The sequence below is a fragment of the Aptenodytes patagonicus genome, chromosome 16 (genome assembly GCF_965638725.1).
Source record: "Aptenodytes patagonicus chromosome 16, bAptPat1.pri.cur, whole genome shotgun sequence".
Lineage (NCBI taxonomy): Eukaryota > Metazoa > Chordata > Aves > Sphenisciformes > Spheniscidae > Aptenodytes > Aptenodytes patagonicus.
The window spans coordinates 4,131,176-4,156,341 of NC_134964.1; the positions used below are offsets into that span (position 1 = coordinate 4,131,176).

General features: G+C 39.7%; 1 protein-coding gene across 3 annotated transcripts in view; it reads left to right on the forward strand.

Annotated features, from left to right (window-relative positions):
• Positions 1-7,056: 7,056 nt before the first annotated feature.
• HELZ (helicase with zinc finger) overlaps positions 7,057-25,166 on the forward strand; it is a 91,941-nt gene continuing 73,831 nt past the window's right edge. For 2 of the 3 annotated variants that reach the window (XM_076354104.1, XM_076354105.1), the window contains exons 1-2: positions 7,057-7,103; positions 24,202-24,429. In XM_076354104.1, the coding sequence (XP_076210219.1) occupies positions 24,220-24,429 (210 nt within the window). In that variant the 5' untranslated portion in view covers positions 7,057-7,103; positions 24,202-24,219. The remainder of the gene's footprint in view (positions 7,104-24,201; positions 24,430-25,166) is intronic. The other variant, XM_076354106.1, reaches the window with a different exon arrangement.

Genomic DNA, 25,166 nt, shown 5'->3' on the forward strand with positions numbered 1-25,166 from the left:
ATCACTTTAGAGAGTGATTTTGAGTGAGGGAGGTCTGTGAAGGGACAGGAAAAGGTGGAAGCTTCTAAGCAGTGATTTGCATTTGAAATGTAGGCTTTGGACATAGCTTAAGGGAAACTTGGGAATGTCATTTCGGAGGCTTGTAACTTTATCAAGCCATACCAATCCAGCTCACTGCATTTCAGCAACAAAAAAGCAGCTGATCTATCAGCGAGGGAAGGGAGAAAGAGGAGCAGACTGTTTAGAATGCATAGAATGGTTACCGTCTAACTTCCTAATTGTTTTATAATCCCAATTGTACGAGTTGTGTAAAATTTTATCACAACCGTGTCTGAGAATGGGATGTACTGGTCTTTGCGAGGCTAGCCTTAGTAGCATGAACAAAACTGGCTGCCGCTAGGATAATGAACAAAGTAACTTCAGTTTTGACCTTGTCAATTGAAAAAAATCAATCTTTTGGAAATCGAGGCAAGAGGTATCAGAAAGGGGAACAATGGGTCATCAGGGGAAGTGGGAACTTGCCTTTCCCTGTTCTTCTTATCATAAACCTTTTTCTGCCATTTGCAAATCTGTTGTGCAAACTTCAACACCAAGCATTTAGGCTTATGGACTCTGTGACATTTCTACCAGATGAGAGATACTGGACCTGTTTCCTCAGCCGACCCTCTTTTCCTTTTTATCCTAGATAATAGGATATGGAATGGCTCAGTGGTTCCATAGCCCTACTTTCTGGGGTTCTTGTGGATCCTACTCCCTCTCTGGCCTAGCTATATCCCTCTCTGCTGCCTTTGTTTGCATTTAGAGCATGAATTTGTTGGAGAGAGGAGGTGGTTTCTCTCCCCTCGCACCTACCTTTTGCTGTCAGCATTGGAAAGACCAGGGAAACACTCTTACCTTTCAAGAGTCCAGGTATCTCCTTAAAACTCAATTCAGAAGGATTATAAAGGTTCACTTTTATGGTCTGTATTCATACCAAAGATCCACAATGATCAAGCTTTTTGCCTTTTGGTCCGAAATAGATTTTTGTCCTCACTGAGTTCACTTACAACACCTTCGTCTTGGTTTGACGATATACAGCCCAAGGCAAACTCCCTACCTAACTCTTATCCTCAGAGTGAGATACACCTGTTGCGTACCTAGTACTTGGTGCCAGAAGCAAGAATCCCTCAGGGTTTCCCTCCCCACACATCACAAAAGAGAAGTTTTAAAACAAAATTGTAGAATTATTAGGCTGTATGGTAAGCCCAAGTGAGTGGGGAAAAAAAATCTATTCATTTAGCCTGGAGTTTTGTTTTGTTTTGTTTTTTGTTGGCAGACTGCTATTAATGAACATGAAAGAAGTGTACCTTGAGTCTCTCTGGAAAAGGTTGCCACATTCAGGTTGCTAGGAAAAAAGACAAGTTGTAAACTATTGGTGCTCATTCATCTCAAGAATGCAGATATATGTCAGATACAACTCCTCCATGAGCAATTTAAAGGTCAACATAAAGGTATGCCAGCTTCTTAAAAAAATACACTGAGATTGAAGATCTTTGATCTTGACAAGGTGGGATCAAACCATCGCATTAATCTGAACTTTGTAGTTCCTATGTCCTCAGTGTACCCTCAACATCCCCTTATTGCTGTTTGCTTCTCAACACTCTGGTTTTGTGGATTGAAGGAAAAATGAATTAGTTTGAATATTACTTGCTCTAGAAATTGTATGTGTTTAAAGAGTCCACGCTGAAGAAATGTTATCCTTGGATAATTATGAAGTAAGATTAAAGTTGAGATCATCTGTTCACTAGAGGACTCTGGAGGAATTCCAGGGGAATTTTCATGCTGAAAAATCAAAACTTGCTACTTTTCAGCCTAATAATCAGACATTAATGGCTGCCCAGAAACAGTTTTCTTTATTGTTTAGTAAGGCTAAGAAATACTGTTGCTATCTAACCTCAGGTCTACCACTGACTTGTTTGTGGCATAGGGTAAACCACTTAACTTCTGTTAGTTTCCCATGATTGCTGTTTCTGAGGGAGTTCAAAAATTTATAAAGTCCAGTGTGCTAAGACAATAAAAACATTGCTGCTGTTACTGCAATCAATCTGGAACTTCTGTTGAATCATAGAATCGTTTAGGTTGCAAAAGACATTTAAGATCATCAAGTCCAACCGTTAACCTAGCACTGTCAAGTCCACCACTAAACCATGTCCCTGTGCGCCACATCTACATGTTAGGTATAACATTCCAGTGATTTGTAAGTGTTAAAGGAATAAGGAAATAGTGCAGTATAGTTTACATATGTATTTAACCTACCCCACAGTATGCAAGTTTTCACTTTAACCTCTGGAACTTTTATAGGAGCCCGCGTCCAAATTTTTAAGTTATACTTTGAAACAGCAATAAAAATGTCCTGAATCGCTTTTTAAAAACTTCACACAACGGTTTACTTGATGATGTGATGTGAGTTCATACTCAAAACCCAGTCCCCCAGCGTACTGACTGCTCTCAGCTTCTCAGAAGATGTTCTCCTAGAAGCTTCCAAGCCAAAGGAGACCCAAGTAACTGCCACAGAAAGTTACGTGAACGGCAGTGATCGCTAAATGAGAATTGTCCATATGGAAATTATTGGTAAGTTATGTAACATGTTATCTCCTACCTTGTGAATTTACATGAAGAATTAATTTTTACGTGCAAGTACCGTGACAGTAAAAACAAAGTTCATAACTAGGTGAATCCCCTCCCAGGCTTGCTTTTGAGAAAGGCCTCCTGTTGGTTTGTTTCTCAGAGGTGACAACTGCTCAAGATGCCTGCTGGGATGTTAGGCTGCAGGGTCAGGGAGGCAATTCCGTGCTGAATGTATTCTGTTGTGTGCTTATTACTTTTACATGTTAATTGTAATGGTTTTCCCTGTATTCTGAAGTTAGCCGTCATGAGTGGAGCTGACTGAAAATCGTGTTTTCTGTATTGGAATTCAAGAAATGCCAGTTACTAGAAACAGGAGTGAACTTTATCATAGAATAGAAGTTGATTTTCTGAATTTCCTGTGAAAGCAAAAGTCTGAGGAGAAAGGAAACAAAGCAGCAATGTAAGTTTGAAATAATTAAAATTGTTTTGTTTTGAAAATGTAGAAACCAAGCTATAGGTGTGATTCCAAGTGTGCAGCTCATGGGCGAGCCAGGACTCTAGGGCTTTTTGGCTACGAGCTCTCCATTAGCCCCGAAGCAAGTGAGGGTTTCAGAGTTGCCAACTCTTCCAGAATCTGTGCCACACCTTTCAGAGCTCTGCTCAGATCTTAGCTTCATGGCAGGGAGCCTAGTAGCCCTGAGTGGCCCCAGGTTTTCAAACTCCTGTTTTTTGGCAAGGAGCCTAGATTCTCCAAGGACCTGGGCATGGCTCCTAGCTTCATAGAATAGGGAGAAGCCCTGTGAACGGTCATAACTTACAGAATCCTGACTTAAGGGTAGGGAGACTGGATGTGTTAGTGCCTTCTGTACAGGGCTTCCTTGCAGTTACGGTCCCTGGGAGACTGGGCTTTCTAAACTTCCAGCAGGAAATTGCAATTTTCAGATCTGAAAGGTTTTGAAATCTCAAAAAATGTAAAAGTAGAATTGAATTTGGTATTACTGCATTTGTTGGAGGGTTTTTTGTTTTAATCTTACCATTATAACGAGTCCCTAGAAATATCACTGTTAGGCTTTTGAGGATCTGAGTTCTGTAAAGTCTCAAGATGCTGAGCAGAAATGCATTGTTTTTGTTCCTATCTCATGCCTCCCCATTGTGCCTTTGGCATTTCTTACATTTGCAACATATACTGTTGCTTTTCTTCTGCTCCCAGAGTCCATGTGACCAGCTGCTCCTGGGCTCCTTGGGCAGAAGAAAGAGTGTGCTGCAACCAGTGCAAAAACCCCCATTCCTCAGCAGAAGCCTAGTACTGTGAGCTCTCCTCCTGTCATGAAATCCCATTAGTGAGCATAGCACATGGGGATTCCAGGAACTCGGGAAGTCTGGACAATTCTGGAAATGCAAGCCAGTAGTCAGCACACAACACAACTGTTTCTGTGCCTAGCCCCATGCCGAGTGAAGACCTGGCTTGTCAACTCGGCCTGTAGAGTTGTGAATGATGTGTTTGACTGCAGAGGTTGGAAACAAAAATTGCAGCTTCCACTGGGGTAATAGACGTCAAGGAGAGAGAGAGATCTCATGGAGTCCCTCCCACAGTAGCAGCTAATATTATAAGCTTATTTCCTTAAATTATCCTTTAATACTGTATTGAAACATGTCAATAAAAGCCACAAGAAGTCTCTTCCCATGTAGTGTTTAACTGGTTGCTAGTGGCATACTCTGCCTTCTGTGCTGTTAGAATAGAAATGGCTCTGAAACCAAATTTTAGTTATATTAAGGCCCTTTGGATTTGGAATCTCATCCTTTAGGCCAGCTGCTGTACGATTTGCACTTTGAGCAGAATTTCCAAGGTTAATGAGTGCTTGTAGCCCAAATTTGGTTTGGACCAACAGTCCTCATCTTTCTATCTGGTAAAAAAGACTATGAAAGAGATTGGAGGGGGCACCACATGGACATAATACAGTTATTCCAATCTTGCAGGCTCAGTGACAGTACTTGAACCAAACAGTCCTTGGCAGCCAGCCCCATCTCAGAGCTGCTGGCTCCCTCTGTAGCCTCTGGCACGTCCACTTAGGGTTTATGCAATACAATTAGCCAGTCTACAAAATAGAGTAAAACCTACTTCATATGGGGGCTAAGAGGTTTAATTTAAGTAAGAAGATCATAAAAAGCAGTGGGTGTAAGGGCACAGTCTCCATATTGTGTTTTATACACAGCACTTCTTCTGAGATGGGGGTTCCCCTGCTTTCCCCAGCTCCTTTCCGGGCTGTTTCTACAGCACTGAGTTGCCATCTTTTTACAGCAGTCTTTGCCTTTCAGTACTTTTAATCTAGGACCTTTAAAACAACAGAGACAGATAGCAATAAAAATGGTGTCTGTCACCGAACAAATCCTTCCCCGTGTAACTCAGTCACCAGCCACACAATTTTTTTCCTAGCACAGTATAAAGAAATACCATCAGAACAAATGGACTCAAAAGTTAATGACAGCTTATGTGAAAAATAAACCCAGCAAATTTGTCTCACCCCAAACTGGACTCCAGAGGATATATGCGTATTTTTAAATATACGCATACATACAAAACTAATTCTATTTTCCACTGCTTTTTTTTTTAAATTATCATTTATTTTAAAGAAAACCTTCCTTGCATTTTGTAACAGAAAAATTTATCAGTAACCCAAAAGCTCACTAGGAACCAAATACAACCAACCTCCACCATAAAAGGACTAATTCCACTTCAACAGCCTGGACTAAATGAGACACAAAGTTAGTTAGATCCTAAACATGGTTTCACCTTTATCTGATTCACCGTAACTGCCCCATTCCTTGCACAGTGCCCATGGAAAACACTTGGAGTCACAGCATGCCCTTTAGGGTCACTGGGGATGGCGTCCGAGGCGGGCAGCTGGGGACCAACGGAGACGGCCTACGGCAGGCTCCACAGGAGTGTTTTTGTCCTCCTGAAATGGCGTCTGCTGGCTTGAGGTTGGGACCAACACACTCCCCTCAGGCATGGCCTCTGGTAGGACACTGAAACAGCTACCTATACTCCCAGCAGTATTTATAAAGTTGAATTAAAAAGTGGACTGATTTAAGTCTGGGACTGCAAATGCAAAGGATTTCTTTAAATTTATTTCCTTCTGCATTTACATTTTCACAAGGAGCGCTCTCTTTATAAATGCATTACTGATGAATATTGAAAATATTCTTGGGCACAAGTATCTTCTTGCAGTGGCAATGCATCAGAGGCTTGGCTGGTGGTTATTCTTCAAAGAGTTAGGAGGCATTAAATGTAAATTTAAATATAAATGTATTTAGGAAAATCCAATACTAAAATGATCTGGATCTTATAATTATTTTAATTAAAAGTAGAAGGGAAAGTTTTTAAAAAACACTGGAATCCTGTTTTGTTGATAACCTTTATTAAGATCCTGAAGTAAGCTGCTTTCCCCCAATTTCTTGTCCGCTTTGCCCTAAAGCAGAATGGCCGATGGGCTGCGAGGGGCACCCATCCATGGCAGCTGAGCCAGTAACGCCTTGAAAAAGCCAGTTTGCAAAACAGCATAGGTATTAAGAATTGATTACCAAACATTTTGAAAACACAGCTAACAGGGACGATTACTCCGTGAAAATAAAACTGTTATGCAAAGCAGTTTCTGGGATTCACGCGCAGCCAGAAACGCATTACCAACAGTCCTTCAGCAAAGGCGGACGGGGGTTTTTACAGCACGATGTGCAACGTGAGCTGTTCGATCACCTGGCTGCAGCCTTCGCACACGGACCCAGGTTTCTGCGAGTTTCTGTAAGGGCAGTAACTTTAAAAAAAAAAAGAAAAGAACATCGAACCACCACAACAGTAGAATAACCGCGAGGAAAACCCCAACGTTTTCAGCACAGGTGGACGTCGTCTCGCAGGTTACCGGGCGGGACCTCCCCCACGCGTGTGCGCACCTCACACCCTGCGTGAAGGGGGACGGTCCGCGCCGGCTCCGCGGGCGCGCAGCGCGTCTCCCCGCGGCGGGCAGGGCTCCGCCAGCGCCCCTCGGGCTTGGCAGCGGCTGCCTGCGTGCAGAGGCACTGACACGATTCCCAGGAAAGGGGAGGGGGCGGAAAAAAAAGAAAAGGGAAAAGAAAAAAAAAAAAAAACCCAACGAAAAAACCCCAGGTTGCCGGTTTCCAGCCCGAGCGGGGCGGCAGTGCCCCCTCACGCCGCCGCGCGCGGCCCCTCCAGCCGCTGCGTGAGGAGAGAGCCGCAGGCCGGAGCCCGCGGCTGCCCTCCGCCAGCCGCCGCCTCCCTCTACAGTGCCGCAGACCGGGCCGCGGGTCCCGGTCCCGGTCCCGGTCCCGGTCCCGGTCCCCGTCCCGTCCGCAGCGCCTCGCCGCCCTCCGCCTTCCCCCGCTGGCCGTCGGGCCGGGAGGAGGGCGGGGGAGGGCTTTCCCACAATGCTTTGTGGGGACGTTGACAAGTGGATCCAAGATGGCGTAGAAAGTAATGACAGGTAAGTCAGGACTTCCCCATTCGCCCCCCGCGGGGGCCGAGGGCGGCCGGGCCCGGCTGGAGAGGGCTCCGGGGAGGCCTCGGGGGACCCTCGGTGCCCCGCAGCCGGCCGAGCGGGGGCTGCCGGCCGGGCAGGAGGCTGAGCGGTGCCGGCTGGAGAGGGCCCTGTGTCTGCGGAGGGGCCTGCAGCGGCAGCCGCTCGGGGGCTGTTTACGGGCAGGCTCGGCCGGAGCCCCGGGGGCTGCCGCGCTCTCCCGGGGGCCCGCAGCCGCCGGCGGGCGGGCCGGCGCGGCCCTGCGCCCGGCGCAGCGGGGGCAAGCGGAGGGGCCAGCCTGGAGAGCCGGAGATGCCTTGCACAACCTCGGCTTCCCCTGGCTCCGGGGGTGCTCCGTCAGGGAGGAAAGTGGGGGGGTGTAGAGGGGTGCGAGTCAGCTTTGTTTTTGTACCGGGCGGGGCGGGAGGGAACGGCTAGCGACAGCCAGGAAATAACAATAATAAAATGGAAGTAAAAAAATGGTTTAGGTAGGGTTTGTTAAAGGATGGAAAAATAAATTGAAAGAATTTAACAGCTGTTGTAAAATTAACCCTCGCAGCAATGAAGGCTTGGCAGATAAGCTTATTTTTTTGTTTTCTGCAGGAAGGCTTTGTCAGGGCCGAGTGGCTAGAAGTTGGGAGGTCTAACACAGATTCCGAGATCACCTTTTATACAATGCAACGGTTGTGAAACTGAAAATAGGAGAGTTTATACTGCAGGTTGCGATACAGTCCTCCCAACAGAGACGATACAAACATTTTTTTTTTTTTTAGGGCAAATCCCCAGGTAGGGGAAGCATATATGTTACCCCTCCTGGGGTGGGTCATGTCCTTTTATTAATTTCCAAATGAGTGAAGTTGTTTGGCTTCAGTGTGTTGTTAGTCAAACTGTTGTTGTTTGATTATAGTAACATGATTAAACATATCGTTGATGGAAATTAAGAAATAACTGCAGGGAAACAGTTGCAAGACTGCTTTCCGATTAATGACAAAATGAGTAAGAGGTACAAGGTAATAGGATTTTTGCATTATCAGGGGTACAGTGAGCTTGAGATGAAGTTTTAAAATTACATAATACATTTTGCTTTTCATTGAAGAAATAAAATAATTCAGTTGTAAGACACAAAAATGTCCTAAAAATGAATATCCCCATTGACAGTTGAGTGCATCATGGCTAGTCTTGTTGGGATGGTTTGAATTGTTGGGGTCTTCTAATGTTGTTGTTTTTAATAAATAGTGTAGTTGAAACAAGGCAAAGGATAAAATATCTCCTGCCCCATATTTACATATTTTAAGAAAAGGCACATTCCTTTGTAAAAATGAAAATACAACCAAATTAAATGAAGTTATATTTGGCAAGTTTGCATTATTTTCCAAGACTGATGGGTAGAACGTGGAGGTTTTAAAATGACGTGTTTTAAATTTAATTGTTTCAGTACTTTTGAGTCATAGCAGATCATGAATGAAAACTCTGTTTTTTTTTAAATGGCAAAGCTTGTTTGATTGGGACAGTCGTGAGATGCTGGGCAGCTTGCGTGTCCTCTGTAGTGAGGAGCTGATTTTGAAAGTGCAGTTGAAACTTAGATGGTGGGAGAGTGTACAAGTGACCACTATGTTCTCTCCTCGGGATGCAAACCGAGGGATTCGCTCTTAGATGAATCAGACTTTAGTAGGCTTAGCTTTTACAGCGCAGAAATGGTGAGTGGCAAAAGCTGAGTTAAGCTTTTTTCGTTGAACTTTAATTAGCAGAACAGCTTTTCTTTACTGGTAAGTGAAGGAAATTTTATGTGTTATTACTGATAAAATTGAGTTCTCTTTGTAATTTGTTATGAAAGCGGAAATTACTTTTTTTTTCCTAGCTGAAATCACATTTCTATTCTCGCTCCTCACCTCCATGAATTTTTTTGACTTACGAAACATACAGAGTGTTTATTTGCCCTCCTTTTATTCATACAGACCCTGTGCCTTTTTAAGTGAGCCAGATGAACTTTTCTATGAAAGAGGCCTCTTAAAGCGATGGTTATAGGACTTGAAAGGTTGTAATAGCTGGGTTTTTTTTTGTTTTTTTTCTGTTCTCTCCCTCCCGTCCCCTTCCCCTGCAGACTAAAAATTAGAGGGAGATGTGGAAGCAGCGCCTTAATCTGTAGTTTGTCCCAGTTCTGCTTCTTGATCTGTCATGGAGGATCCTTTCCCTTTGTGAAATCTCATTGATTTCAGAGAAGTTGCTCCTGGGCGTTGGGATCTGTATGAGTAGATCTGGTTGCAGGAGAAGGGCTGTAGTTTGGAGAGAACTTCTGCTCGAAGGTTAGCTTAATGGAGAAATTCCCATCTTGAAAAATGGAAGTAACAGTGTCTAGAAGGTTTGAAGAGGTAGTATTTCCAAGTGGATAGGGTACAGGCCTAGTGCTTGAGAGATCTGGACAGCCTGATGCAAATCACTTCACCTGTTTATGCTTCCTTTTGAAGGAATTTAAAATAGGAATAGTGAATCTTACCAACTCGTAAAGAGTCTTGACGCCTGTGGATGAACGTAGGCTATGTAAGAGCTAGGCAATATTATTACTACTGTTTTCCAGCTCTGTTAATTTAGTAGTCTGATGAAATATTTTCTCCATCATTGGCAATTATTTTTGTTACTAAAATCCCCTTTGCAATTATAGCTGGATATTCTTTCTGACTTTCGGTGTGTTTTTTTTTTTTTCTTTTTCTTTTTCTTCATTGTTTACTACCATCTTACATTTGCTGCTGCAATTTTTACTAGGTGTTTTCATTTTAGTAATGGCAGAAGCAATTGCTGGAGCAATTCAGATTATTAGCTGAAAGCCCTTGAATCTTTCACCTCACTGGCGTTCCCTCCTGAGGTCAGTGGTACCTAGATAGGTCTGGCAGCAGGATTGAAATCTAAATTAGAAAAGTCTTTTGTAATAATTTAAATCCTGTCCCCTGTGTACAGCCTGAATAACTAGGGAAGGCCATGGGAGCTGGCTTGGAGAATGAGAAGGAAGGATGGTGTCATTCTTCTCTAGCTCAGGGATAGAGCTGTTGGACAGCTGGCATTCCCCCTGCCTTGGGGATCAGTAGGCCAAGAATCCTAGTAAACGTGAATCCTGTCCTTATTTTTTTCCTAGTGTTGTTAAAGGCTTCCTCCTGGAAGCAGATCCCCAGTGTTCCTCTCTGTGCAAGGTTGCTAGTGGCTCGTTGTGGGGGAGAAAATAGCAAATTTTGTATTCCCGATCTTCCCTCCTGCTCACCTATTATAGCTATTTAATAATTTCTCACTTCTTCTGTTGAGGTCCTAAAGCAAGATCCCATTATCACTACATGGTATACATATTTTTCCCCTTTAAATGGAAGTATTGTGGGTAGATGATCAGAACAAACAAGACCTTCCTTTTTTGTTCTTGTTTGTCTTGCTATTTCTTCTGTGGCCTTTGACGGTAGTCAGCACTTGTGTTTATGTATATCAATGGCATACGTTTAAAGACATTGTACTTCATATGTTTGATTTCTTGCTCCCTTTGGTAGACTTCTGTGATTCCTTCTTCCTTGCTGAAAGAAGAATGACAGAGAGAATATTGAAAAAGAGACTGCTTTTTCAAAAGTTTGCATGCAGCACTGGTGTGGAATTAAAAAAAAAAAAGAAGGAATGCTTGGTCTTCTGGAGATTTTTGACTGGGAAAGGAAACACTTGTTTTTTCCTAGTATTTATTTTGAGGGGGGGAGGAAGACAATAACTAAATTTCATAGACAGTGAAATTAGGAGTCTGCAAGGTCAGACTGCTCTACAGAAACAGGCCAGCTTCTGGTGATTTTATTACGGTGGTATTGATATGTAACTCGAGTTCCTTATTCAAAACCAGTCTTGCTTACTGAGCTTTCATCTGCTCTTCACACAAATGTTTACAACGTGAGGCTTCAACCAGAAGCAATCAGTCATATCTGAGAAACACAGAAAAGTGAATATTACTGTAGGAAAAGAAGTGCTTAGGAATTTAAGCAGGGAGATCGTAATTACCCATGGGTGAGAATTTGTTTTTCGGTTGCATTTCCATTGCACTGCTAGTTGAAGTTAAAGGATACTTAATGTGGCTATAAATTAATATCTAAATATTTCTCTGCAATTTTATATGCAAATTGATTGTCATAAATTTAATAGAAATGCACTGGTTATTTACCCAGTCTTTTCTCAGAGTCCTCCAAAATACCAAATTGCAGACTTATGACAGGAAAGCCAGATAAGAAATCATGGATTTCAATCTTTTTCCTTCTTAAATGTGATTTTACTACACTGAGAGGTTCCATTTCATGACTAAAAAGTTTGAGTGGTTACTATGGCCCCATCCTACTTCTGAATAAGTACAAACTATCAAATTTTCTAAGTGGCGTGGAATCTTTGTCAGATGTTAGAAGACTCGTACTTTAGCAAGAAGGTAATTTAGAATTAACAACACTGAACTATATAGCTTTTCCAAGAAGCAGTAGGTACACAGTGCTGCTGAGTTGGTAGCAAGAGTTTTTGTAAGTGATTTTATGTGAAGAGATGTTTTGGAGATGTTACTGTAAACTGTTGTGCGATTTGTTTCTTTTAGTCTCAGGAAGTACCACTTGCATGAAGAATGATGTGACTGAGGTGGATGTTTTTAATCCTTGGCTTATATGTGGTCTGGGGAAGTACATTTCATGATCCCTCCTGTTTGTAAGCAGTAGAAGGCTAATGATTCTCAGAGCTGTAATGACTAAGCACTGGAAGAAAAAGAATAGTAGAATTATGTTAGGTATGAAATTTTGAATGTTGGAGTGGCAGGAAGTGAAGGGCAGAAACGTGAGCAGTGTGTGGATTTGTCTGAGCTGGTTTTATGGTAGTTAGAGTAAGTGTTGTTTAGAAATGATCTTTCAGTCTATGACATAATTTCACAGTGGTTTTTTTTTTTTTCATAGTTATATATAGCAAAAATACTGTATTCATCAAACCACTAAAAATTACACTGCTTAAATATGCTTAGAAGATCTTTCAGAGCCCTCCACACCCCATGGCAAAAGGGAGATACGTAACATAACAAGAGTTGTTTTTGAGAATCTTGGTTGTTAGTAATGCGGCAAGAGTGTTTAATTTGCTGGAAAATATTTAGTGGTTCAGCAGACCAAGAAAGTAGCAAATCTTTGTGGACATAATAAATGGAGAATGCCACAAATGACAAGCATAGTGGTTTTGGCAGCATATAAAATAATGCTTCTTCCTTATATATCTTCTTATTTAATGTAAGATAATCTGTATTTTTGTAAGTGATAATTTCACTTTGTCCTGGGATAATTTTGGGGGGATGGGGACAGGCAGTGTGCTTCTGTTCCCAAGTAATGTTCCTTTGCTACTCTCAACTAAATTCCCCATCAGCTAGCTGGGATTCCCAAATACTGTTGACCAGCCACGATAGCTGCCTTGCATCTGATCCTCTGCCACCTCGGGAGCCAGAATTTGTCGGGCTTTTCTCATTGTCTATACAGGGAGGTCGTTAAGGGGAATGTTGTTTTAGCATAATTCTGAATCTGCGCTAACGTGGTGTTGTAGCTGAGTGCTGTGGGTATTTTATTGAAGTGATGTTTTTGATTATAGTTGTTTGTGCTGATGGTTTTGAGGTAACTGTACTCTCGCCATATCTTAAGACACTCACACATTTGGAATGGTGCAGGACATTTGTTTTGTCGTTTGAACTGACTGATATTACTTGGCTGTAGTTTTGTTTCTATTTGTTTGGCTAGGCTAGACACTGCTTTTCTTCTTCCGAAGTTCTGTCAGAATTATGCCATTAACCACAGTAGGATCGTTACTCATTCCTGCTGATGTCTGTTTTTTGAGTGGGGTTTAAAATACGTGACTGAATCTCTAATGTTCATTTCAAAAAGAATAAGTAGGGTGAATGCCATTGGGGAACTTGTGGTGTTTTGGATACAAGTTATGGTGTTGCCCATAGGGTTTGTTGTGCGAGGAGAACTTGGGAATCCATATTCTATTCTCAAGAGAGGTCTAAAAATTGAACCTGTTGGTAGTATCATGTTTGTGCATTTGAGGAGAGGAAACAGGAACGTTATAAAAGCATTATCTGGATGCAGAAGGGTTAATATCATTAAAATACAGTTAGAAGACAACTCCCCAAATCGGGCTTAGCTATATTATGTCAAACTATTTGAAGCAGTCATATAAAAATGAATTTCAAAGGTTATTTACAATAAAGATAGCCATTTTTAGTGATGGAGGTTAGATATTGCTTTGAACTTTCAAACAGCACACAAAAATATCATATGCAGTTACATAATAGGTATGGTTTTGGGAAAGATGTGTTTGGAGTATCTGTGGGTGGCATGACTGTGTTATTAAATCTGTTATGGTAGGACCCTTTTGTGCTAAGCACTGTATAAATGCATAACAAAAAACTCAATCACAGTATTATTTGCTACTATAATAAATTTAAGTTCATTATAATGCTGCAATGAAGACTGAGGTATATTGAAAGAAAATTTTCCTGTTTTGTGTCACAACTTTCTGGCTTATTTCTGTATTCAGTTTGTGAACTGTGCACTGTAACCGCAATATAACTGATATTCAGTGTGAAGATTTTTACATTCTTTTGCCTCTTGAATGGATTAAGAGTGATTCACATTTTGTGTCTCAAGCAAAAAATTAACTTGGGGCTTTTTTTTTTTCATCCAACTTTACTGTAAAACTGTGATATATACTTGTAGCATCTGCATTTGCACTAATGATCAACACTGTGTTCTTCAGATAGATCTCCTAGTCATAGGGGTGTGCTGTTTTGCAATACTGGGGCATGTCAAGAGTGGAGAAAGTTCTTGTATGAAAATTAAAGTTTGACATTTGAGGAAGGACTTGTTTCAGCATCACTATAATACCCCTGTCAAGAAGAGAAAACTTGGATTGAACCACTGAGCTTTGGATTTTGCACAGGGTTTTCCAAAAGGGGATATGCTGTGATAAATAATTTCCTAATTTTAAAAATACTTTTATTGCTGAAATGCAAATACAGCTGTATTAGAGGAAGCTGCGAATTGAACACAAGACTGAAAGTTAGGAACTACTAATTTTGATTCTGTCTCTGAGACTGATTAAATTGGTGAACTTTGGCAAATGAACTGTGGTCAAATGCTCTCTGAAGATGGTGCTGTATGAGTGGCAAGTTCAGTGAGTGTCGTGGAAAACTGTGACATATGTTTTACATTGAAACTTCTGAAACACATTTGTAAATATCCTGATATGTGTTTTGTGTTGAAATGATGCTTGGGAATCTTCTTTGACTCCCCTTTGTGTTCCTTGGGAACACAGTTTTGTACTTGCTTGGCATTTTGAAAATTAGGTTACAGATGTTTAGTCACATGTACACAGATGTACCTATATATCATACAGCAGACATTTCTCAAAAAGGACTTTTGGCGATATGACTCAGTGGAGAAGAATAGTGGTAATTGCATGACTATGTATGTCCTTAAGATTAATGGTGTTCACTTTTTTGGTCAAAATTATTACTAAACATTATAATGTGAAATGTGCAGAGACACTCAGGAACAAGGCCGTGTTCTGTTATTCAAGTGTTTAAAATAGAGGTTCTGCCACAAGTAGGTTATAGTTTTAAATGTTGTGGATCATGATGTTTAAACAGCTTTTAGAATATGAATACTGTATTCTTGTGCAAAGTGTGTTTGAGTTTGAGACTTGTAGGTTGCTGCTGCTCCATGGAGAGCTGGCTGGTCATGTAGTGCTGATTTTTCCCTTTGTTTTTCTCTGGCAAATTTCATTAAGAGAAGCAAAGATTAAATTACTTTTCTAATGCATTTTTTTAAAGTAAGTAATTGGTGATGTTGTTATGGGGATAAAATGGTAACCATGGGACAATATATCAATTAAAATGCCCTCATCTTGGATAAGTGTGAGAAACTACTCTCAAAAAGCAGTAAGAACATACAGGTATATGGAATACAAACTGCTGCTGTTAACTGGTTATTATGAAAGGTTGTTTACGTGAAGATTTTTACGTGAAGGAGCCAAAAGAACTTTAGGTGGGGCAGAAGCACCACCTATTATTATGTTACCTGATGCTTACTATGACATACACCTCATTTCAGTTGGTTATTACTTGCCAAATTTTAATTATTTGGGTTGAAATTTCCCATGGTGGGTGTCTATCCCAGGCTGACTTTTTGGGTGCTGTGGAGGGAGTGAAGGGTTCTGCCAACACAATTCAGTCTTTTCTAAAAATTGGGCAAAAAAATATATTCTTTTGTTCACAATAAAATAATAAAAAAAAAAATCTAATGTCCTATAGTGCTGCTTTGTAAAAAGTTGAGATGTGGTATAGTATGATGATTCTGCCAAGGATATACTTGTTATCAACCCTGTGAATAATCTGCTCAGCGTTGGTCAAATTAGCATTTAGTACAAAACTAAAAGATCATCCCTGCAGTGAATATACTTCAGCCTGAGCTAAATGGGATTTCCGTACGGTTTGAAGGCTAGGGCTTCTGCATTCCTCTCTGCTATGATTTTGGACAAAAATGAGATCACAGAGAATTCCCCTTCTGTACTCCCAATAGCCAGTTCCTCTTTCCTACCAGCTCTACCTTCATGCAGCACGGAGGAAGCAGCAACTGGATTTAAACAACGTGCAAAATGCAGATTTTCGCAGAATATGTAGAATAAATGTGGGGGTGGCTGAACAAAAAGACTGAGATTGAAAAATATTAGTGTTAGAAAGAAAGAAATAGAAGGGAGGCTCTACTGTGTGGGTACATATAATTTATTTTATAATGCTAATACAGTTGTTTGTTGGAATACAGTTTCACTATTTGCATAAATTAGAAAGTGTTTAATAAATGGAGTAGAGAATAGCAAAAAAAAAAAAGGCAAATCATACTTAAGCCCTATCTTTGCTACACTTAATTTTCTGTATTTCTAATGAATGCTTCCATGTTGTGATGTAGAGAAATGCTGAATAATCATAAGTCACTCTGCAGACACTGGGTATTCTGCTTTGATCATATAAAGGGCTATATAGTACAGGGCAGAGCATAATGGGGGAAAAATCACTTTTAGTTGTCTTAAGCCGAATATAAGTAGTTTATAGAAACTTTTGGCTTTAAATGTGTTTTAATGTCTTAATTCTTTGTAAAATGGGAATAAAGTCAGAAGGATAAAGATATTTTCTTAATATTTGTGAAGTGTTCGGTCACAATATTTGTAAGCATTATTGAAAAGTTAATGAAAACATTAAAATGCAGTCTTGAGAATCAGATTTGAATAGCATGCAGTAAATAAGGCCTTAGACCCTCTGCTGGAGTATTTAACTAGATGTCCATTAAGCAGGCAGCCTCTGTTCTGCCTGCTCATTCTGCCAGGTAGCCCTTGGAAAATGTAGTGTGTGACTAATACAGTTAAAGGCTGTATCATAATGCAGACACACAGGAGGGCCAACATAAGCTTGTACAGATACTTTTGTCATTAAACAACCTTTGAGTATTGGACTTTACAACCTAATATTTGTACTGTAACTTTAATGAATGAAATATGTATATATATTTGCTTTGTGTAACTAGGAATCTTGTATCTGTCAGTTATGGATGGCTTTCAGACAAAGCGAGTACACGCCAGGTAGATGCTGTGCTTTGACTTGCCATGTATTTTACTTAGTTTCATCAAGATAGGTAATGTTTTCAGACAGCTGTGTGAAAAAGGATCATTTTAAAGGCAGGAGATGAAGATATTAGGGATGCTTATGTGGTGGATGGAGTGGTTATAAGTGCTGAGGCCATGAGTTATTTTCAGAATTTGAGCCAAAGATAGCCAGTTTGTCCGTATGTAAATGTTGCTGCCACTGGCTATATAGATTGTCCTTTCTGCTGCTATTTCCAAAATGAAACCAAAAGAGATTAGTAAAGGTAATAAAGTTTTAATAATCACTTAATAAATTGTCTGTACTGAAATCATAACTGGCACACAATAAAATCTAACTTGTTAACTATCTGTGGTGTATGTAAAGTGATATAAAGAACACAGAGGATCCAGATGTGGAAGGCATTTGCTCTTAATCTCAAGTGCTGCTATATTTTTGTTACTATTGTTATGTGAATGGTAAACCACCCACAGGCACTTGTTCCTTTTTCAGTAAATGTGGATGTGTTTATTCTATACACTAAGTTTACAGGATCAGACTCAAGGCTCCATTTACGTGGCTGGAGATCACTTGTCCTCCTAATTTGTGGTCCTCTCTTTGATTTTCAACGTGGAAGGATAATCTAAGTATTTAATGGTAGGAGGCATCATGAACCCCTTAATTCCTTTTTTTTCCCTTCCCAAAATCAAGTGTATTATGTTCTTTAGAGGCCATGTAGCAGAAGTTCTTGCTGCTATTATGCTATATAATAAAATCTTGAAATAAGCTTTCCTCATTCTGTATGCTCCATTTCAGATTTAACATCATTTTTGGAATTTAAAGTAGGGTCATTTTGCCTGGAGTTGTACAACATTAACCAGAGTAATTCAGTTATTTCAGAAAACTGATTAGATTGTCCTCTCTCCAGGGTGGAGACTTTTGTATTTGTTCTGTAAGGTGTGCAGTACATTTCTGAGCACTGCGTATAACGAATATTACTGACTTCAGCCATAACTGCAATAAATGAGTGCATAAGATCTCTGCTATTATATTTTTCTTAAAATAAAAAAAAGCAAAAGCACCTTTCATATTATTCTTTTCTGCACCCTGCGCCTGAAAGATGTGCCATCCTTTTTCTCTCTGTTAAGTCTTTCACATTGGTATAGTGCACTGTCATTATCTACTCTCATTTTATTAAATGATTTCTGAGTGTGGGATTATTTATGATGTGTATGTCATGACACTAGGAAAGTGCATTTTTTCTGTGCGTGTCTGTAAGTGGCTTCTGTATTTTGTGCAGCTGTATTTTATTCCTTCCTGGAGGCTTGAATAAAATGCTTTTTTGTCTTAAGGCAAAGATAAGTTTATTTTATCACTATAGGTAAGGAAAATAAATACATAATTTTATTTTACTAATCTAAAGGTACTTGAGTGGTGTTTTGGAGTACTACAAAACAATTACCTAACATTATCTAGAGGTGCAAACATGCCTTAAGATGGGATCTCTAGAGATGCCAGAGCAACTGTATAATATGACTTAACAGTAGATAGATGTATTGTTCCCTATTTTAGTATGTGGACTGACAAATGCAGTTTGTTTGCAGTGTCTTGATAGTTGAATTTCAGTGACCCATCATTTTTAACTATAATGTTTGCATGTTCGCAGTACTACACAGTAAAAATGTTAGCTATACGCAGTGTATTGTAATTAATCCAGATTAGTAAATGAACCCAGATCTTTCCATACCTGTGTAAATTAAAGTATCTTGTCAGTCTTTTCCTGATAATTTTGAGGGAGAGGGAACTAGAAGACTCTTCAGTCACAGGGATTGTGTCCATACCAACTTTCTGACTTCCCAAATATTACTTTTCTGTATTATGGAAACAACAAATTTTTGAGGCCTTCATATGTGAATTGCTTACATCTCAATTTTACCAGTAACGAATTTCAAAAACTATGTGATGTGTACTGCTAGTGTCTATAGTCTAAAAAGTTTGGAAACTCTGCTTTAGTGAAACCTGGAAACTAATGGATGGAACCTTGAGCAGTTAAAAGCCATAAACTGCATTCATTAGCTTATCATTATGGGCAAGAAAAATAAGGTTTTTCTTTTACTGATGAGTGATACTTTGGTACAGTGCTATCTCTCTCGCTGGGTAAATGGCAGCACATGGCAGTAATTGATGAGGTAACTGACCTCTTGGTATCAATAGAGGCTGAATTATAACTTCTTTCCCTGGGTGGACTTAAAAATCTGGGTCTGTTATCTGTCTCTTTACACATTTTTCATAAAACTTGCAGCATCTTTGAGACCCTTCAGACTTCTGTGAATTCAGTTCAAATTGACTTGAAGTTCAAAAGTTACTGGGGAAGGACAGAGCAACCATTCTCAAAAATAAATGTAGTAGATATCTTCTTGCCTCTTAAATGGAATTGCTGAGAAGTTGTGATAAAACAGCTGTCTCTTCTTGACGTATTACCTGAATTTATTACAAGTTTAAAACTTCTGTCCAGTTTGGTGGCCAGCCTTTCCAATTTGCTGGGCCAAAAAATCACAAAGGGTTAGGAAACACAGCGTGGTCACTGCACACATTTCCTTAGAGAGGGGCAGGATGAGTTGAATTCCTGCCCTGCTTTCCCTGAGCCTGTGCCAGCTTGACCGCAATAGGCAATGGAATGGCAAACCCTTCTTCTCCTCTCCTTTCCTGCAATACAGTGGGCTCTTAACAGGAGGACACAGCTGAATAGCTTTGGCAAGGAATATTTGGGTGCTTATTTCTCACAGCAGAACTGTTTGAAGGGTTATGGATCGTAATGGGAGGCAGCTGGAGAGGATCTTCCCACTGCATGTTCCCCGTGGCAATGGGTCTCATTCATTTGCTTCAGTTTGCGAATCCCAGGATGTGGCTCTTGAAGTACATTTAATTGACAGTAAATTCCTACCAGTCCCTCTGTAGGACTGTGAGTTGAACATCATTGCTTTAGCATAAATCTTTACAAGAGATGTTAATGTCTGGTTAAAATATGCAAATATTTACTGACTTGTCTACTGTTTGTCAGCTTGGCATGCAAGACCTTTGATCTGATCCTTCTGTCTTGGCAGACATTGGGAATTTTGCCAATAACATTAATAGGAACAGCATTGTGCCCTCTAATCTGTTTGTTTCTGAAGTACAGCAAGAGTTATCTGACTAGATACTTTACAGTGAATTGAAAAAGCATCTGTCTGAAAATTTTTGGGAACTGTCACATGCTTTAACTTACCATTATCTTAATGTATGGACCTTTTGGTTCTATAAAATACATCGGTAAGCTGTGAAACATGAAAGTGCACAGTCATGAGTTAAGCTGCTGTGAAACACTAAAATTTTAGTTCACGATGTTCTCTCCTCCTACACTGATTTTTAGTTTGAAGTTGGACTCATCAGACTGTGGAGTGATTCTTCAAAAGCCTCCTGTGCACCCAGCAGGCGTAGTGTTTACTTGAAAATAAATGACTGTGTAGATCACGTTGTTTATCGCTCATCCTCCTCAAACTGTCCCTTCTGCCTTTCCCAGCCCCCTCTGCAGTGCTGGAGGGGAAATGTGCAGTTTTATTTGGAGATTAGATTTTAGTTACTGTTTTCATGTTTGTTTACAAAATCCCTTTGGACAGAAGGCGAAATACTCATTAGGAATATTGAGCCTGAAAACCATTAGTTGTAGGGGGGGGAAAAAAAAAATCCCCCACAGTTCATTGAAAAAACCACCAAGGTTTAAGTTACACCAGTTAGAACTACCCAGATCTTTTAAATGATATTTTGTGGAAGCTAAGCTGAGCACAACTTGGCCTTCAAAGAAATGTAAGATCAGTAAGTTTTCTTCTACTTAAAGGCAGGAGTTTTTTTGAGGTACAAAGTATAATGCCAGGATTAGAGTTTTGGATTAGCTGGTGAGGAAGAGTTGTGTAAACTTCTGTCTGTGCTCTAGTCAATGTGATGCTTACTGTGTACTGTGTTTAAATATTCTACTTGAGTGCATAAATCGGGAGCCTTTCTGTAGGCAGCGGTGCTGCTGTGAGATGATTCAAAGCTAAGAAATGCTTTGAATTGACCACTGATAATAAAGGCTCTGTTGATAAGACATTGTGCCTGTATTTCTAAGGTAGGTCCACCTATTTTAGATGTGTAACTTTAGATAGTGGGAACATGCCTGTTTACTGTTTCTGCAAAATTTTGAAATTTTGCAGAAACAGTAAACTTTGCTATTAGAATAAATTGTTACTCAAATTTGAATTTAGAACTCTTCTAGCATGCGGTTCTCCAGGCCATTTTGAGAAAATGCATAATCCTGACATTTGTTCTGTTACATACTTACTATTTTAATCTCAATTTTACAGACAGAAAAAGTGGAGTGTGTAAGTAATTTGCTCAATTTTGCAAAGAGAGTTAGGAATATAGTGCAGACCTTGTGACACTTTAGCTTTCAATTTGAATCTGTAATAATTTCTACTCTTGGAATGAATGTAGAAATTCCAGTTTTACATTTGAAATTTTTGAAAATAAACATTTATAGAACTCAAAATAAATTTCCTTTGACAAGTGTCTCCATTCCTTGGCTGTTAAAATATTAACTGTTCTGAAATAATTTTCAACATGGGTAGGTCAGGTACTACAGTAGATTAGATTTTAAGAAAGCATGGTTGTAATTCACATTCACGTAATCTAGTCTCAGTTGCTAATTTAGGCACAGCTCAGGGGACCAAAATTACGAGCACAGGTTTTTAAAGAGTCAGCAGGAAGAGCTGAGTGCCTCCAAGGAACAGTTAGAGCACCTGGGTTGGAGTCTGAAGTAGATGGTGCAAATACCCAATAAATGTGCATGTTTGTGTCAGCATGTGTGAATATAAATGGAATTGAAATGAAATCTGAGAGCCTGAATGTATCATTTTCCCTATGTTGTCCACATACTGTTTTTCTTCTTTATGATTAGATTTTTTTTTAAAAACAAATTACACTGCAGCAGCTCCTTATCTATCACTGTGTCCCATGCACTGCGACTTCAGAGTTTTTTTTTAATTACACTCTGAAATACTGATAGTGTGACTCAGTTTAGCCCACTTACCCAAACAGCCTGGTCCTGACTTCTCTTAGCTTCACTTAACTTAATCCACAGGTTATTCCTTAGGGTCACTTACATCCTGTGAAGTGCTCTCTTCAGTCTTCAAGTTGACCAAGGAAATTGTGTGGCCTTTGCAGTGTGTAGTAGGCCACTGCTGGGTGCGTAAAACCCAGCTTCTCCTCAAACAGACTAGCTCAATATTTATCAAAACAGCCAGCATAAGACAACTGATAAATAAAAATGTTGTTCTTTTACTTGGTGCCGTGTTGGAGAAGGGCTGGATAATGTAGCTTTCAAATGCCTGTCAGTTATGCTGGCCAGGTCAGTTAGGATAGGATCTGCATATAAACAGTTCTTCGGGAATAAACACACAGAAGCTCTGCTGAGACTTTCGGTCAAAGGAATTTTGGTTATATGTCAGCCAGGAAGTGAGGAAATCAAAAGTACAGCAGGGTTCATGAAATCCTCTTTTCAGTCCCTTAGGAGGAAAACAGAATGTATGTGAGAAAAACATCACTTAACTATTGTATTACTATTGAAGCAAATCCTAGATTTGTAAAATTCACTGTGGCCTAAAATGTTAGTGAAATGGAAATCAATGTAATTTTTAGTTGTATCTAAAAAGGATCCTTGCATAAACAGCTTAAGAATACCTAATGTTTATATAATTGAAAATACGTGCTTAGTGATCCACTGATGAGTGTCTTTAATGTTAATAGAATAACTCCATGAATGAATTTACTCTTATGTATGGAAATGCAAAACCTATTTGCCTGTTCCTATTCTGATTGAAAATGGGGACTTATTTTTAGCAGAAAAAGAAATACCTGGATGAATGCGGTAATCTTTTGCAAGGTCGTTATTAAGAAAGAGGCATATGTCACAGATTTGTATCAGGATAACCGCAAATTTATTCATGCTTGCGTTCCTTCACTTTTGGGAAGATACTTTGTTGTACATAGGAAATTTTCATATAAATGTTGTAAAAGGGAAGGTGGTTTAAGTAAAAATTGTCTTGAGAAATCAATATTCCTTTATGTTTCTATATTGATACTGAAAATCAAATTTTAAGAGTGGAAGGGAACACACAGAACACTTGTATAATATATGAAAAGTCTTGTTTACATTTCTACTGTATATTGGCTTAGGCATGTGTTAATGAGAAAAATGGGATGGTGAATTATTTTCATATAAGGAAAATGCATTTATTTGACCTTCAGATTAACTTCTTGAAGTTACTTTACCTTAGTTTGGTTAAAAACCTAAAAATATAAAGTATAAAGTAAGCTTTTAGCAGTGAATTTTTAAAGTGGGCTAAAGAAAGTTATTTGAGACAGTCATAATAGTTGATATATAATCAAAAATATTGATAGTATGCTGCTTGCTAAAAATGAAAATGAGAACTCTTACTTTTTTTCCTCTTTCAGTTATCAGAACGCATTTTTGTGAAGTCAGCTTTAAAGTACAATGTCTCTAGGGATATGTATCATATTTAAATATTATGTCAACGAAGGGAGAATGTAGACAGGGATTATAGAAGTCCTTTGCTTTTCTACTGGTGGTTTAGATTGTGGATAACCATTTGTCTCAGTTTATTGGCAGATAACGTTGTCTGTCTTGTATGCAGATTTTTATCACAACTGTTTCAATTTTTTTCCCCCTAAAAATATTTACTTTAAAATTATTTAAGAAGTTCTGCACAAAGGTGTCGGTGTGGCAGGGGTATCTAGGCTTTCTCAGGCATAAATGGCAATAAACCAACTGAAGGAAGAGACAAGCGGTTTCCTGTTGACCTCCCATTCTTTCTCATACATCCTTGTCCATCCCCATTGTGCTTCACCCAGCCGGAGAGTGGGGCTCCCTCCCCCGAGCGTAGGTGAGAAGTGCTTTGAAGAGAAAGGTGTCTTGGAGTAAATGGCTGCAGGCTCGGAGAAAGAGCAGTTGGTGGATGAGTTGCATTACTTCCAAAGCAAAGATCATGTTGCCAGTGAAGGCCCAAAAGCCTCTGTGTGGCAAAGTGCTTAAATCCATGCTGACTTTAAAATTTGAAACCACTACTTATATTCTTAAAATCAGTCACGGGCTTAATAACGTCTTGAATTAGAATCAAAACCGAGAGCTGGGAGCGATGGAAAAAAGACTGGGAAGAGGTTAGTTAGTGAGAAAGATTGGGATAGGAAGTGCAAATGGCATGAAACAAAGGGGATGTGATACAACACCTTGAGATGGGAATGGAAGTTGGTTGGCAAGTTGTCACTGCCATTACACAGCTAACCAACATTTTATCATCCCCTCTGCCCCCACTCTAGGATTTCTGTCCCTGAGTCATGGCAGACAGAAGACCAGAGAAGTCATGTGAACAAGCATGTGAATCTCTTAAGCAGCAGGATTATGAAGTGGCAGTGAAGCATTGCACAGAGGCTCTCCTTTCCCTCAGCCAGTACCCCCCAGCTCACCTCCCGGAGGCATGCCAGGCAGAAATCGACCGCATCAAAATCGAGACTCTTCTGTATAGAATTGCTTCCTTTTTACAACTTGTGAGTGTGACTCTTTAATAGTATCTAGTGAACTGGAAAGAGCAATCAAATACCTTGTACTGTCAAGATTTAAATAAAATTCAGAGTTTGCCTGTGACTGGCATGTTGGTTTGCCACAGAATCCCACTTGCTAAAGCATATATGAGACTTCTGTCTTGTAGTTTTCCCTGATCCGTTTATTTTTCAGGATTGGGACCTCTAAATAGTTTGGATCTGAATCACAGTTCTCTAAAAGAATGAAGAAAAATACCTAAAAAAATAATAAAAAAAAAAAAAATCCTAGGAAGGCAAAATATCTGGTGTTAGAGTATTACGTTTGTATAGTTATGCTGAATTACATACCAAATTACCTTATCTTTAATGAGCATGAAATTAAGGTTGCAAATCTAAACACTCAGAAAACAAAGTTAAGAAATGCCAGAATTCAGGTAGCTGGTTCATACCTAATTTAGCTCCATTTGTATAGGCCGAACATTAGTCTTTTAATAGTTGATCATATACTAGTTTTCCATTGCTAGGCTAGAGCATGTCTGTGAAAGATGTAACTTTTAGGCTCTGGCAGATTTTTAATGGAAATGTAAAAACTGGGGTCTTTGTAAAAGTTTGTAAATGCACGGCAAGAGGCATAACCCTGAATTATAGGTGATCCTGTTGCCAAATTTGTGTCCTTCCTTTAAAGCATCAGAGAGCTACACTTTCTTAAAGGAAAGGACATTACAGTGCTTAAGAATAAACCT